At 41.3% G+C, this 14,689-nt stretch overlaps 1 protein-coding gene across 1 annotated transcript in view; it reads left to right on the top strand.

Moving 5' to 3' along the window:
• The window catches only part of kcnh3 (potassium voltage-gated channel, subfamily H (eag-related), member 3), a 196,396-nt gene that overhangs the window by 123,663 nt on the left and 58,044 nt on the right, over positions 1–14,689 (top strand). Inside the window, exon 2 of the mRNA XM_063498310.1 lies at positions 7,719–7,952. Within this exon, the coding sequence (XP_063354380.1) occupies positions 7,719–7,952 (234 nt within the window). The remainder of the gene's footprint in view (positions 1–7,718; positions 7,953–14,689) is intronic.

Below are 14,689 nucleotides of genomic sequence, written 5' to 3'. Positions count from 1 at the left end.
GATTGGTTCAGATCTCTAGATTCATATATGTCCAAATTCCTTTGGAAAAATAAGCCCCCACGTATAAGCTTAAAAACACTACAAAAGACCAAGGATAAAGGAGGATTAGAACTACCTAACTTTCAGCACTACTTCTTGGCCAACAGGCTTCAGTTTATCTCAGGATGGCAAAAACATACCCTCTTAGATGAACCTTGGCTAGATGTAGAACAAGCACTTTGCAATAATCTAGAGATTTCAGATCTACCGTTTATCAGCTCAAACATCCAACGACATGAATGCTTCAAAAGCGTCAACATCAGCTCCTCTCTGACAGCGTGGTGGGAGTTTCTGAAGTTGACAGAGTCTCCATTAATCCCATGCAAACGTACACCTATCTGGAACAACCCTGACATATTACAAAACAATAATATGATAAACTTTTCAGATTGGAGTAGTAAAGGAATCAAATATTTAGAACATATACTAGAAGGAACAGAATTTATTTCATTTGACAGACTAGTTACACAATATGGGATCAACAAGAAAAGATTTTTAGAATATCAACAAATTAAATCCATAGTAAAAAAGAGATTTAAACCGGGTCAAGTTGAACTACAAACACCACCAAGTGTGGTTCAATTTCTTACTCTTAAAACCCCCAAATTACTATCCAAAATATACAGAATGCTTTCTAAAACAGATGAATCAATATCACTTCCTATTGCAAAATGGGAAGCGGATTTATCAGTTAACTTAGACCAAAACTTCTGGTCTCAGATTTGCTTAAAAACCTTTCATTTAATTAGAAATCCCAGTCTTCAATTAATTCAATACAAAATACTACATAGAGTGCACTATACAGGTCATCGGATGTTCAAGATGGGCTTTACGTCTACCAACAACTGCTCACACTGCCAAACCAATTCACCGGACAATTATACCCACGCTCTTTGGTTCTGTCCACCAGTTCAGAAGTTTTGGCGTGAGATATGTGAAGATTTATCAAAGTGTCTGAAATGTAACATTCCAACTTCTCCTTTAGTATGTTTGTTGGGCAGCTTAGATAATGTCACTACGGAAAAGAATATAGCCCATATGGTTTTCACTGCCCTATGCATAGCCAAGAAAACAGTCCTCATGAACTGGAAAAACAAAAATAATCTTAATTCTAACCAATATAGAAATTATCTATTAGATTACATTAGTCTTGATACAGCCTCTGCCACCACATCAGATCAATTGCTCTGGGCTCCTTTGATCAGCTCCATCACCTAGCGGGGCTGGGGGGCCATAGTTTGGTCCCACCTTCACTGTTGTGATTGGTGTGGGGGTAGGGACAGGCTTAGGGCGTCGGGGGGTTCCCCAGGAGCATCTTCCTTGGGGGGCTCAACCCGGGGTAGCGGTCATGGCCAATTAGGGGCTCTGTTGGCTCTTAGGTGACGGTTTCCTCGTGGCTGCGTGCAGCGGGGCTAGGGGAGGGTCTGTGCTGACGGACATGGGTTACTGACCTGGTAGCCTGGCTGCCCCTGGGTGGGTCCGGGATGGGCGTGAGGTTCTGGGGGCGCTCCGTCTCTGGGCTGGGGCCCTGGCTGGGCCTCAGGGGCTTGGGTCCTGGTTGGTGTGTTGCCGAGGTTGTGGGCGGGTGGGTGTATGGGGGCCCGGCCCTGGCGCGGGGTGCCGCCGGTGCATCGAGCCACCTGGGGGGCTCTTCAACTGGTGGGGGAGGTTGTCACATCTTGCAGGAGCTTTCCTCTCTTCAGGAACTCTCTCTGCAGGAGGGGGAGATACAGGAGTGGTGGAGGAAGATCTCAGCCTGGGTGTCTATTGTCTTGTGTAGTCTGGAAGATGAGTGGATGATGGGGTGGGTGCAGTTTTCTCTGTGGTGGGGTCGGGTGAATTGTCCCGGGCTCTGTGGGGCCGGGGGGCGCTGCTGCACTGGGCCCCGGTCCGGATGGGCCTGGGCCCCCTTTCCCTGGCGGGTTGCACAGCATGGGGGTGCCTACTGGGGTCAGCGGGGGAGCTGGCCCCAGGGAGGGGTCACTTGCCCCTCCCTTCCTTCCCTCCCCATCTCCAGCGGCCTCCCTCTTCCCGCTCCACCACAATCACCCACACATGCAGGGCCTTGGGGTAGGGGTGTGTCACCAGGGTGCAGAGGAGACATCCCCCCCCTCTGTCCCCTTCTGGCTGCCTCTGCCTCAATTTTATCCCACAACTTAGACATTCACATTACTCACACTCTCATTACACATACATATAGGATCTTGGAGGTGGGCACGCTACACGGATTCCAAACTACCATCAGGGTGTACACCTCACCCCTGGCGTCGTTGCCCACCTCTCAATTTTAAATACATGTAGACATTGAGGGCTAGCAGGAGGGGCTATATGCTTACCTGCTGCTCTGGCAGGTGGCTCCATGCCCTCCTGGGTTTTAAATGCACCTTAGAACACACATACATCAACAGTACATATGAGCGGGTGGAGGGAGGTTTGGAGTCTTCCTACACCCCCGTTCTCTGCGGCCTGCTGGAGCAGGGGGGCTAGGAGGAGGAGTTGGCCGTCCGACTGGGGTCTGGTGTATGGGGCCTCCCTGCTGCTGCGGAGTCGGGGCGGTCTGCTTCTCCCCACCGCAGGGAAAAGGGTTACACCACCTGAGTCTGGGTGCAGTTTCCCCCTCCAGGGGCAAGGGTACCTAGACTCGGGGCTTAGAGTACGCTTGGGGAGTGTGATTGTGTGTACAGCGTCTCTCTATGTCTGTCTCCACGTTGGGTGAGTGTTGAGCAATTGTATATGAGAGCATGAGGGTGGGAATAGATGTTTGTATCTGTGTGTGCCTGTTTGTCTGTGTCTATATGTCAGGTTGGGTATCAGACGCCACCTCTCTCAGGACATCTCAGGCCCTCCAAGGTTTGGAGGCCCATCTCCCCCCACCACTTCCCCTGCCGGTGGCGGACGCCCTCAGACATCGGTGCGTTGGTGGTTCTCTGTCTCCGGGGGTGGGCGCCCAGGTACCCACCGGCTCACTCCTTGGCAGCTGCTTATTGGGGCCTGGAGCCTGGGGCTCGCTCGGGCCACTTTGGGGATGGGGTGCCCTCGGCCTCACGGCCCGGGGCTCGGCCACTCAGGCACAGCTGGCTGCCGGCGGAGCTCACGGGCACGTCACTGCAACCCCCCCTGGCTTCTGCTCCGCGGCTGCTGAGTGACCCCTCATCTGGGACTCTCCTCAGCTCTTTCTGGGATAGTGGCGCGGCTGCCCCTCTGTTGGTCTTCCTTGGTCTCTTGTGTTCTGGGGGCCTCTGGATGTCTGGAGTCTTGATCTCCTCCATACCTGCTTCATGCCCTGGAGGTCGGGGCAGTGGCCCCCCACACCCTCTAGCAGATCATTACATGAAGGAACGTTTTAAAAACAAGCGCGTTCATGCTCACAGGTGTACACACGGGTGATCACACACACAAATTACACCCTTTTTGGCTCCTACCTCAAAGCACACTGTGCGCTGTCGATCTCACGTGCTGCACAATAATGTTTAATATTTAGTATTTACTGTCATATTCTCATATATCATTGTGATCTTGTTTATTACTCTCGTTTTCTTCTGCTTGCTTTCTTTTTTCTTTCTCAACAGGTGATCCAGGTGATCGATATATGTATTTTTTGTCTGCTTATTCTGTTGGTTTTTGTTTTTTGCCCTTTTTCCCCGTCCCTCTTCTCAGGTTTTTTTTCTTTCCCTCTTTCTTTCTCCACATTCTCTCCTCCAGTCAAGTCTGTCCCGTATTCAGCAAGTGAAAATAAAATAAACAATAAAAAGTTGAATCAAATGGACCATTACGGCAAGGCTGGGATGGTCCATTTGGTAAAGTAAATCCGTTGGGCATCTTTCTTCGCCTTTAGACAATAATTCTGATGGCAAAAGAACCAAACGGGACAGGTTAAAAAAAAAAAAAAAAAAAAAAAAAAAAAAAAGATGAAGAAACCTCCTCTCCAGAAGATGAGGGGACAATCTTCAAAGAGGCTGACTGCATCACCACTGATGTTGAGTTCTAGCCAGTGCCCGAATCCTCTTCTTTGGGGGAGGATTGGGGTTGGGGGGCATGGAGGTGGAGCCCCCCCCCCCCCCAAAAAAAAAGAACATAGGAGCATTTTCTGAGACCGAGGAGCTGGCGACTCAGTGGATCCGCCATGAAAGGAAAACCATGTGGGTCCCACTACTGAAGAGAGACTGCACCACAATCCATTTCCCCTTAGGGGTCACCCTAGTCCTGCATTAGCAGCCTGAGATCTACTTTTGACTTTTTTATAACAAAGGAGATCTTTTAGCTGCTGTGCACCCTTACAAACCTGCATGGGAGGCCAAGGTGTGAGGATTGGATGATTATAGATGAAGTGGAGATAAAACCTACACCAGAATAAAGCAATACATAGCATGTTGGATGAAAACACTGGAAGTTCTCAGAAAGTAAAAAAGGCATGGGGTTCAGACTCCAACTGACGGAGGAGCTCCGAGGACAACGTCTTTCCTTCGGTCACATTGGCAGAGGAACTCCTCAGATGAAAACCGGCACAGGGGAAACAACCCAGAGCTTCCTCCTCAGCTCCTCCAGTTGCAACAGAGGAAGATTTTGTTGTCTGTCTTTGGCTTCACCAAAACTACCACAGCAATATCCCACATGCCAAAGCAACGGAGGAATATGCTTCTTTTGACAGCAACACACAAGGAACCAGCAGTCGGTGATGGGGAATAAAGGATGCGTGAAAGGAACGGAACAGCAGCCCCTTGAACCAGGTGTAGAAAGTGTGCCTACAAAAACCACTCTAATGTGGTTAGTACATCTTGCTGCTAATGAGGATGCACACAGAAGCACACAGATACTGGAATATAAATTTTGATCATTTTATTGGTGATTGCAGGGATTATTTGGTCATTAAATTGCCTTTCTGGCCACTAACACACCATGTGTGACATTGCTTTTGGCCATTCATTCCCCCCCCCCCCCCCCCCCAAAAAAAGAAAGAATAAATAAATAAATAAATAAATAAATAAATAAATAAATAAAGTAACAGTTACTGTTACTGTCCTGCATTGATGATAAAAAACATATTAGGTTTCACCATTTATATGCTAAAAGATGTGAACTTTATTACTATTTTTACTATAATAATACATAATATGACTGGTATTCAAAGGGTATAATATCAGAATTTGAATTATATTTTGTTTTTTATGACTATAAGCGGTGCTAATTTAAAAAATCAAGCCAATGATAATAGAAAAATGTTTTAATATATATGAATTTTATAGCATTTTGTAAATGTAAACGGGGGGTGGCCATTTTTGGCCACGAACAAGCTGAGAGGGATTCTTTTTTGTTTTTCTCTCACTGCACAAAAAAACAAAGATGCATAAAACTCATTGATACTTTTAATTATTGCTATGCATCTAACCTCCATCATGGTTAGAAAATAAATCAGTTTGCATGTATTATTTAGAAAAACAAATGGGGATTTTATGATTTTATCCCTATGTAAATCATTACAATTATGTGATTTAACTGGTATTTAAAGGGTTAAAGTTATGAATTTGATTGAAATTTTGGTCTTGATGAACAGCACTGATACTAATCTAAAAAATCTAGTCAAAAAAAGTGGAGATTTTTCTTAATATACATGAATTTTATAGCATTTTGTAAGTGTAAACATGGCGTGGCCATTTTTGGCCACGAACAGTCTCAGAGGGAGTTTTTTTGTTTTTCTGCCACTGCACAAAAAAACAAAGATGCATAAATGTCATTGATGCTGTTAATTATTGCTATGCATCTAACCTTCATCATGGTTAGCAAATAAATCAGATGGCATGTATTATTTAGAAAAAAAACTGGGATTTTATGATTTTCTCTATTTATGAGTTGTTATGATTATGTGCTCTAACTGGTTTTTAAAGGGTTAAATTTCAGAATTTTAATGAAATTTTGATTTTCATGAACAGCCCTGATGCTAATCTAAAAAATCATGTAAAAAAAACTGGACATTTTTCTTAATATATATGAATTTTATAGCATTTTGTAAGTGTAAACAGGGGGTGGCCATTTTTGGCCACGAACAGTCTCAGAGGGAGTTTTTTTGTTTTTCTGTCACTGCACAAAAAAACAAAGATGCATAAATGTCATTGATGCTGTTAATTATTGCTATGCATGTAACCTTCATCATGGTTAGCAAATAAATCAGATGGCATGTATTATTTAGAAAAAAACTGGGATTTTATGATTTTCTCTATTTATGAGTTGTTATGATTATGTGCTCTAACTGGTATTTAAAGGGTTAAATTTCAGAATTTTAATGAAATTTTGATTTTCATGAACAGCCCTGATGCTAATCTAAAAAATCATGTAAAAAAAACTGGACATTTTTCTTAATATATATGAATTTTATAGCATTTTGTAAATGTAAACAAGGGGTGGCCATTTTTGGCCACGAACAGTCTCAGAGGGAGTTTTTATGTTTTTGCTCTCTCTGCACTAAAATAACAATGCATTGTAATCAATGTTGATGTGAATCAATTATATGCCCCAGACTCTACTATTAATAATACAAGAAATTTCAGTAGCAATGCAATTATATAAAATTGCGAGATTTGAGGTTGTCGTCCAGCTGGTGCAGTGGACAAACAAACTGGTGTTTAAAGGGTTAAAAAATAAAAAAGTAATAATCATTTTATATTTATGGAAAGAACTGAAGTTACTTAAAAGCTTTATGCAGAAAAAATGGCAAAAAAACCCCAAAATAATAAAAATTACAGACCTAATCTGTAGGTGGCCACTTTTGGCCACGAACAAGCTGAAAGGGTGGTGATTTTGAACAACCCCCAAGGGTTAAACAAGTATACAATAGAGATTCAATTTTTTTTAGAAGGTAAGTTTTTATTTTATTTCACTTAATGAATAGTTTTACACTTCCGTATAACACGCAACCACAGAAACCGTTGATGCAGTGCATCCATACACTACTGCTCCAACTTTTAAAAACCGATTCTACCAATCCAATTATTTTTAGTGCATTTTAATATACAACACGATCTTATTTTCTCCATAAATGTCCTTTTTTCCCTTTGAATCTAGAAGGTAAACATCAGAAATGTCAGAACTGGATTTCTTGTTGAACTCATTGATCACCTGTGCTCTGTGTGTGGTTTCTAGTAAACTGCATTCACTTTCATTTATTCTTGGTATTCTACCTTACCTCTCAGTAGCTCCATCCTACTTTTAGTTACTTTCGTTGCCATCTTCACTCTCAAAAGAGTATGGTGTTAGACGCTTCTCAAAGGCAACAGAACTGAATGAGACGGGTCGCCCTCCTCCTGCCATCCAGAGGCTGTGCGTTTTATAGCTGTAAGAAAGTGGAACATGTGGCCTACTTTTACACCAGGTTAACTAATGTGATGATTGTCAGTATAAATTAGCCTGTTGTTTACCAGCCCAACCCTTCAGGAGCCCAACACTGATTGCACAGTCATAGTTTTTTTGCTCCAAGGCTACAGTCAGAGTCACAGCTAGTCTGACAAGCTTTTGTTGTTTTCTGGTGGCTGAGTTTATGTATTTTTTATCACAAACACTAGATTTTAGGCTTAATGGATATAAAAACATCCTTTTGGGGGCTGTGTGTATGAACACTAGCTCTGCCAATTGTCTTCATGACACAGTCATAGTGATTGCTCTCTGCTTTCTCTTCTCTCTCTTTACAGACAGCAACTTTGTTCTGGGAAACGCCCAGGTGCAGTCACTCTACCCCATCGTTTACTGCTCTGATGGTTTCTGTGAGCTCACTGGTTACGCCCGTGCCGAACTCATGCAGAAGAGCTGCGCGTGTCACTTCCTGTACGGCCCAGAAACGAGTGACCGGTCTACGGCCCAGATCCAAGGAGCCCTGGATGAAAGGAGGGAGTTCAAGACTGAGCTGGTCTTCTACAAGAAGGAAGGTGACCCCACATGAAAAATCTGTGTGTTTGTGTTTGTGTGTGTATGCGTTTGTGGATTTAATACTACTTACAGAGGAAAATGAATATTTACTCATCTGTGATTCAACAATGATGTAAAGGTGACTACAAACTTACAGCTGCTGAGGGAGCTGATGTTAAAAAACAAATTGGCTGTTTTTAAAAGAAGATATTTAAGAAAAAGGTTGGAGCGGTGGTAAATAAAACATTCAGAATTATATTTTCTTTCCATTCTAAAACCAGGTCAACAGACTCCTGTCAGTTCAGCTGCCGGGACGCTGGCGATACCCTTCTAAATTGTAAATCTCACATGTGCATGCTGTTTAAGTTTTAATCTTCCTAGAATGTGTGCTTTCACTGCAAGCTGCTTTGCAACCCACCCCCACTTCAGCTTTTTCTTCTCCTGGTATCTATGACATAAACATCACATCAATACGTGATGTACATATACCATACCATACCAGCTTTATTTATAAAGCGCTTTAACATAAAACCAGGGTTGACAAAGTGCTGTACATATACAAATAGCAAATAGCATAAACACAATAAAATACAATAAGATAAAATAAAAATAAAATAAATAACTAAATGAATCAAATCAAATCAAAACATGTTAAAACAAGTTGAGTCAGCCCCTTAAAGAGTGCCAAAGGCTTCAGCAAATAAATATGTTTTAAGAAGAGTTTTAAACTCAGAAAGAGAAGAGGCCTGCCTAACGTGCACGGGCAGATCATTCCACAACTTTGGAGCAGCTACAGCAAAAGCACGATCACCTCTACATTTATACTTAGCTTTTGGTACCTTAACAAGCTGCTTATTGGCAGACCTAAGCGGGGGGGGGGGGGGGGGGGGGGGGGTTTACTGTGCCAGCGAACCAAGATCTATAGTAGTGGTCTCAGAAGTGCCACCAAAAATCATCACTTCTGTTTTCTGCTCGTTAAAATGTAAAAAGTTCAAAGCCATCCAGGCCTTTATTTCATCAAGACATCTGAGCAGAGGGTCCACTGAGAAGCCATTTATCTTTTTAAGAGGGAAATAAATCTGGGAGTCATTAGCATAACAGTGGAAAGAAATCCCATGTTTCCTAAAAATAGAGCCAAAGGGTCGCAGGTATAGGGAGAAAAGAAGGGGGCCTAAAACTGAACCCTGTGGGACCCCACATTGAAGAGAAGCAGCAGCAGAGGATACAAACTCACCAAGTTTCACAGTGAAAGTTCGCTCTGCCAATAGGATCTAAACCACTCCCAACAGTTGCTAAAAACACATCATTAAAAACTCTTAAAAAGGCAGATTTTGTACTATGCAAAGCTTTAAAACCAGATTGAAAAACTTCTAAAATACAGTGTTCTTCTAAAAAGGACATTAATTGCTTGTAAACTACCTTTTCAAGAATTTTGGAAAAAAAAAAAAACTAAAAAAAAACTCAGGCCTGTAATTTGCAATAATATCAGGATCAAGAGCAGGTTTCTTGAGTAGACGCTGAGTCACTGCATGTTTAAGATTCACAGGTATAACACCAGAGGACAAACTACTATTTACAATGGATTGTACAAATGGTAGTATTAATATATTATAGCTGACCAAAGAGCTTTTTCCTTGCACCTCACTTGTTTTGTTGTCACATTCTTAAGAAGTCAAAACTCAGCAACTAAAAACAACTGATTCTGGCTAATGACAATTAGCTAAACGAAGATATTAAAGATTAAAAGTGTGCCGAGGAGAGAAGGAGAGCAACAGCCAAGCAGAGAAATGAAAAATCTTAAGGGAAACAAAGCTAGAGAAAATCCTTCTCTCCATTCATCCACTCATTAATTGTTAATGAATCAATGGTGTGTGTGAGCTGGCACAGAGGCAAAGGCTCAGTCAAATAAATAATAAGGGGAGTGGGTGACATATAGATAGAAGAGTAGCACAGGGAGATGAGGACACATCTGCTCCTCTGAGATATAAGGCTATAACAACAGAAGGTTATAAAAACTTGTTTCCCACAAATGCACACGTCACAAATTAAAAGCGTTTCGTGCTTTTATCCGCTCTTCATTAGCTCTTATTAACATTTTAGCAGTTCTCCAGAGGAGCAAGAAAAAAACAAACACATTTATATCCAGTTGGCTCACTCAGATCACCACAATTCTCTTCTAAGCACAATTTTAGCACAATTTCAAAATGATTATTTATTCACTGAGCACATAGTCATAAAATATTCATATCAACATGATTTACAATACCCCAAGCTTCTCAGTAATCCCTTTAATAACAGGTAAGTAAATAGACGGGAACAACTTCGAAAAACAAAAATGCAAACTGATCAGTGTTGCAATAAAAGCACTTTTCAGGTAATATGAATTATTTTGCTCATCAATCCCAAAACAAAGACAAATGGGCAAATAAGCACCGGTACCCTAGATCAGCGGTCCCCAACCACCGGGGTACATTTTTGGTCGTTTGGTACCAGGTCGCGAGAGTTGAGGCTCGGGTGTGAAATTGATGGTTTTCTGGATTTTTATCGGTTTTTATCGTTAACTCGGCTTCCCTGGGTCTTTTCCCGTGTGTTATGAATAAATCTAAATCAAAACATCCTACTTTGTCAAAACATCCTACCATAGCGTAAATTTATAGTAAAGTCTATCAATCCATGCTACCTTATCAGAATATACAACCTTACGTGGTTTATGCCTCCATCGTACATATCTATAGGTAGGACGTTCTGACAGCCAAATCACACTATCAAAACGTACTTCCTGCTTGTATTTATTTAGGTACAAGTATGTAGTGCAATATTACTTTCTTCGACATAACAACGGAGCGTGGTGTCCACTAACTGCAGGAGGACTAAAATTAATTGACAAGGTTTACACTGTACGCCAGTTTACAGAAGTTTAGAAGCACTAAATCAAGACTTGAAATATGACTTCAATTGAGACTCCAAATTGGAGTATTTTTGCACAAAAAACAAAACGCATGTCATGGTTTGCCAGGGCAAACCGTGGGGATGTGGGGAAGGAGGACCCAAAATGCAGGACTCTGTGCGATGAATGCAGTGCGTTTATTTACAGTGAAGTAAATATTACACAATCAATAAATCCCCGTGCGTTTCCAACTCCCGTGCCGTGTCTTCTCCTCAGTGCTCATGCTCCATGTCGCCGCTCCGGTGATACGTGTGCTCGCTGCCCTCCCGTTCCCGCACTCCTGCTGGAAAATCCACAGAGGCAGCCGTTAACACACAACTAAACAGTGACAGACTAGCGCTCACTGATTTGGCTGAAAACACTGACGGGTAGTCACTCAACGATCCAGCCGGAGAGAGCTCCACCACACTCTCAAGTAGCTCCCCCGACGAGGCTTGATCAGCGCCAGGTGTGTGTGAAGATCCTTGGATGTGACCGGTCAGCTGGCAGGGCCACACCCACCAGGCCTGAAGGTGCTTATCAAGACCGCACCCACACACACCTGCCAATACACAAACAGGGAGCACAGGAACAGCAGCAATGCAGAAGACACACACCTCAAATAATGATAATAATAATAATAATAATAATAATAATAATAATAATAGTCCACACTGCTCACGGACCCCGAGTCCCCTGAACCGGGTCCGTGACAACGCATGTTAGCTTGAAAAGTTAACAAATTGACAACAGCTTAAGGAAAACAAGTATCAACTGTAATAAAGAAGTAAAACATATAACACTAACCTTTTTTTGCACGCACGAGATCGGGGTAGAATCAAATAATAGGCGTGTACTATTAACACAGAAATCATGGCCGTTTTGAGTTGTGCGCATGCGCAGTAACAACAAGTTACTTGATAGGTGGGGTGTTTTGTCAGAACACCGGTACTGGTTTTATTGTTTTGGATTTATCCACGACACCTTAAAGGCCGGTCCCTGAAAATATTGTGGGACATAAAAAGGTTGGGGATCGCTGCCCTAGATGATCCTTGATGTCATAGGGTGAGAGGCAGAGGGTGCCATGATTCCTTTCATATCAATAATTATTTGCTAATATATTTGAATCGTTGCCTGTTTAGCTTGACTGTGAAGTTAAATACAACAGTGACGTCCACATGTTTTATATATAATTTGGACAAATCATTGATTTACCAACTTTAGTTCCTCAAGGTATTCTTCAAAATCCTCGTGCCCTGCATGGATCAGAAGGATCACTGGATAATTCTGAGGAGATCAGATGTGAGGCATGGTAGCTGTTGATAGGCATTCATACTCAATTTGACAGATCAATCTAAACAAATACAAATTAAAAGCAGAGCTCAAGAGCAGACAGTAGTGCCTCTTTAATGCTTTCCATGCACTCTTTATGCTGTTGATTTAATATTCTCATTTCAGTGATTTCCAAATAGGCCCCGTGTGTGTTGGCACTAAATTGTTTGCTTCTATCAGATTTGCCAAAAATGTTTTTGGCAAACTTCATTTTTTACTATAATGACCAAATTTTCTATGATCAGCTCTCCAAACATAAAGAGAACCTGTTACTTTTAAAATGTTCTAACTCTTATTATAAGTTATCCTGATATCATCATTCGAGTTAGGCAAACAGAGGTAGAACAGAAGAGAGCACATGTTGTTTCCAGCACTATTGTTTACTGTCGTGTTCCAGTCAAACAGGGACAAATCTGGCCTCAATATGGCTTATGTTTTTATTGAAGAAATCCCCCTACTTGTTTAAATGTATTATTTACATACATGATCCCCTTATTATTCTGGCACAAGTCTCAGAGCTCCAGGAAACAGTGTGCACTGTACCAGTCACAGCCCATCACATCACAAATCAGAGCTTTAGATGAGTAACAGAAAACCAAAGCAGCGAGTTTTAGCCTGATTTCATGCATTTATGTGACAGTAAAGAGGGCGTAAATGTTTTATTTGGTGCCCTTATATAAGGGACGAGGCTGGTAATGCACTATTCACCTATTTTTCTACTGTCAATAAACCCCGTGAAGATTATCTGAAAGTATCGGAACCATCTGTGTGTACTGGTTCATGTTACACACGTTTTATTTCGAGTCAGTCCCACATACATCAATCTCATCATTGTTGTTGCTAGGCAACCAAATATGTATTACTCCATGCCCCCTAATTATTTGAGGAAGTGCTTTTAAAAGGATAAATTACATATTTTGGCCATTTTTAAAGATTTACGTACTCAAAAAATCGGTTCTTGGATGACATGAAGCAACACAACTGTAATATATAAAATTATAAATATATATAAAATTAAAGATTTATTTATTTAAATGATTAATTATTATGGAACATATGCTTTGTACAAACTGAATGTATACCAGTCAAGTACATTTCATTTGACCAGTTCTGTGGTGATCTGGTGATTAAGTGTATGAACACTGGTAACAGAATAAAATGTTTTACAACAGTACATGTAATCAGATTACTTAGTCATCATTTTGGGCATAAATATTTTTGAGGTGGAAGAGCAGCATTTTTGAGACCAGCTGTGGTTTTTAGGATATTTCTACCATGTACGAATCCAAGCCTGGTGTTGATTACTTTTTAAGATTACTTGATTTTAGAACTGATTTAGCTCGAGTTTAAATACATTTCTGATACTGTCAACACATAGACAAGCAGCTTTAATTATGCTATTTCATGTATATTTGGCAGTGATCACAACACTCGGTAAGGCAGCCAGGCGACTCTCCTGTAGTGAAGGTGTGTGTGTTATCTGTGGGCCACCACACCTCCTCAACACACATGTGTATTCTGAGGGTTTAGATGGCAAAGCAAATCCCTCTATGCTGAAAGAGCAGTGTGAACATACTCTCATAATACAATTAGGTCTGCTCTACTCTATTCTAAATTAGTAATAACTAAGATAGTCTTTGAGCTTTAATTCAAAAATGATAAAAACACTCCATTTACAGATATTTTTACATAGTTTCTCCATTTTAAGTAATTGAACAATTGACTAATGACTAGGTCTGAGGTAAGTCCAAAAGCCTGAATTTGCTTTTGATGGAAAATGTCAACAAGAGCTTTGTGCATGGGAAGGAGGCCAACTTTAGACAAGACAGAATAAACCTAATCAAGAAGAAAAAAAGGCTAAATCAACATTTTGGTACAGTGGATACAATGAGAAAAAAAAACCTTCAACAAGAACACTCTTAAGGACACCTTCATGTATGAAAATATAGAGGGAGTCGATCTGAACCTTTAGTGTAAAGAACAGAAAGGCCAGATTAGAGTTGGCTAGAAAACATTTTAAAAATGTCTGTTTCTAAAACTAAATTCATTGAACAGATGAAACAAACATTTCAACTTGTGATAGACTGATGGGAGGATAAGAGTATCAGGATGGAAAGGAGTGATAAAAGATGTGAAGAATACTACCTGACCAGGATCACACCAGGACTGACCAGGACCTGATCGCTGGTGTTAATAATGTGTACAGGGTTATACTCTCACATTCAGTATAGTACATTCCAGCACTTCATATGGCAAAAGCATCCCAAGAGCTCCTTCAGGCCAACAAATGGAGTGTTTTTAAATGGGTGAGTTAGTCAGTCAACCTCAACCAAATTAAGATTCTAGTTCAGACAGTTACTGACTGCAAACGCTTTAAAAAAACAAAGACACTAAGAAGTCAACGTTTAACTGCTTAAATGAAAGCTGCAAGTTTACACTTTTCTCACATTTCTTCTTAACTTCTGGTTTTCACTCACAGTGGGTTTCTACACCACTCTG

This window comes from Pelmatolapia mariae, linkage group LG16_19 (genome assembly GCF_036321145.2).
Source record: "Pelmatolapia mariae isolate MD_Pm_ZW linkage group LG16_19, Pm_UMD_F_2, whole genome shotgun sequence".
Taxonomy (NCBI): Eukaryota; Metazoa; Chordata; class Actinopteri; order Cichliformes; family Cichlidae; genus Pelmatolapia; species Pelmatolapia mariae.
Note: the sequence above shows the minus strand (reverse complement) of the source record. Positions and strands in the feature narration are given on the sequence as shown.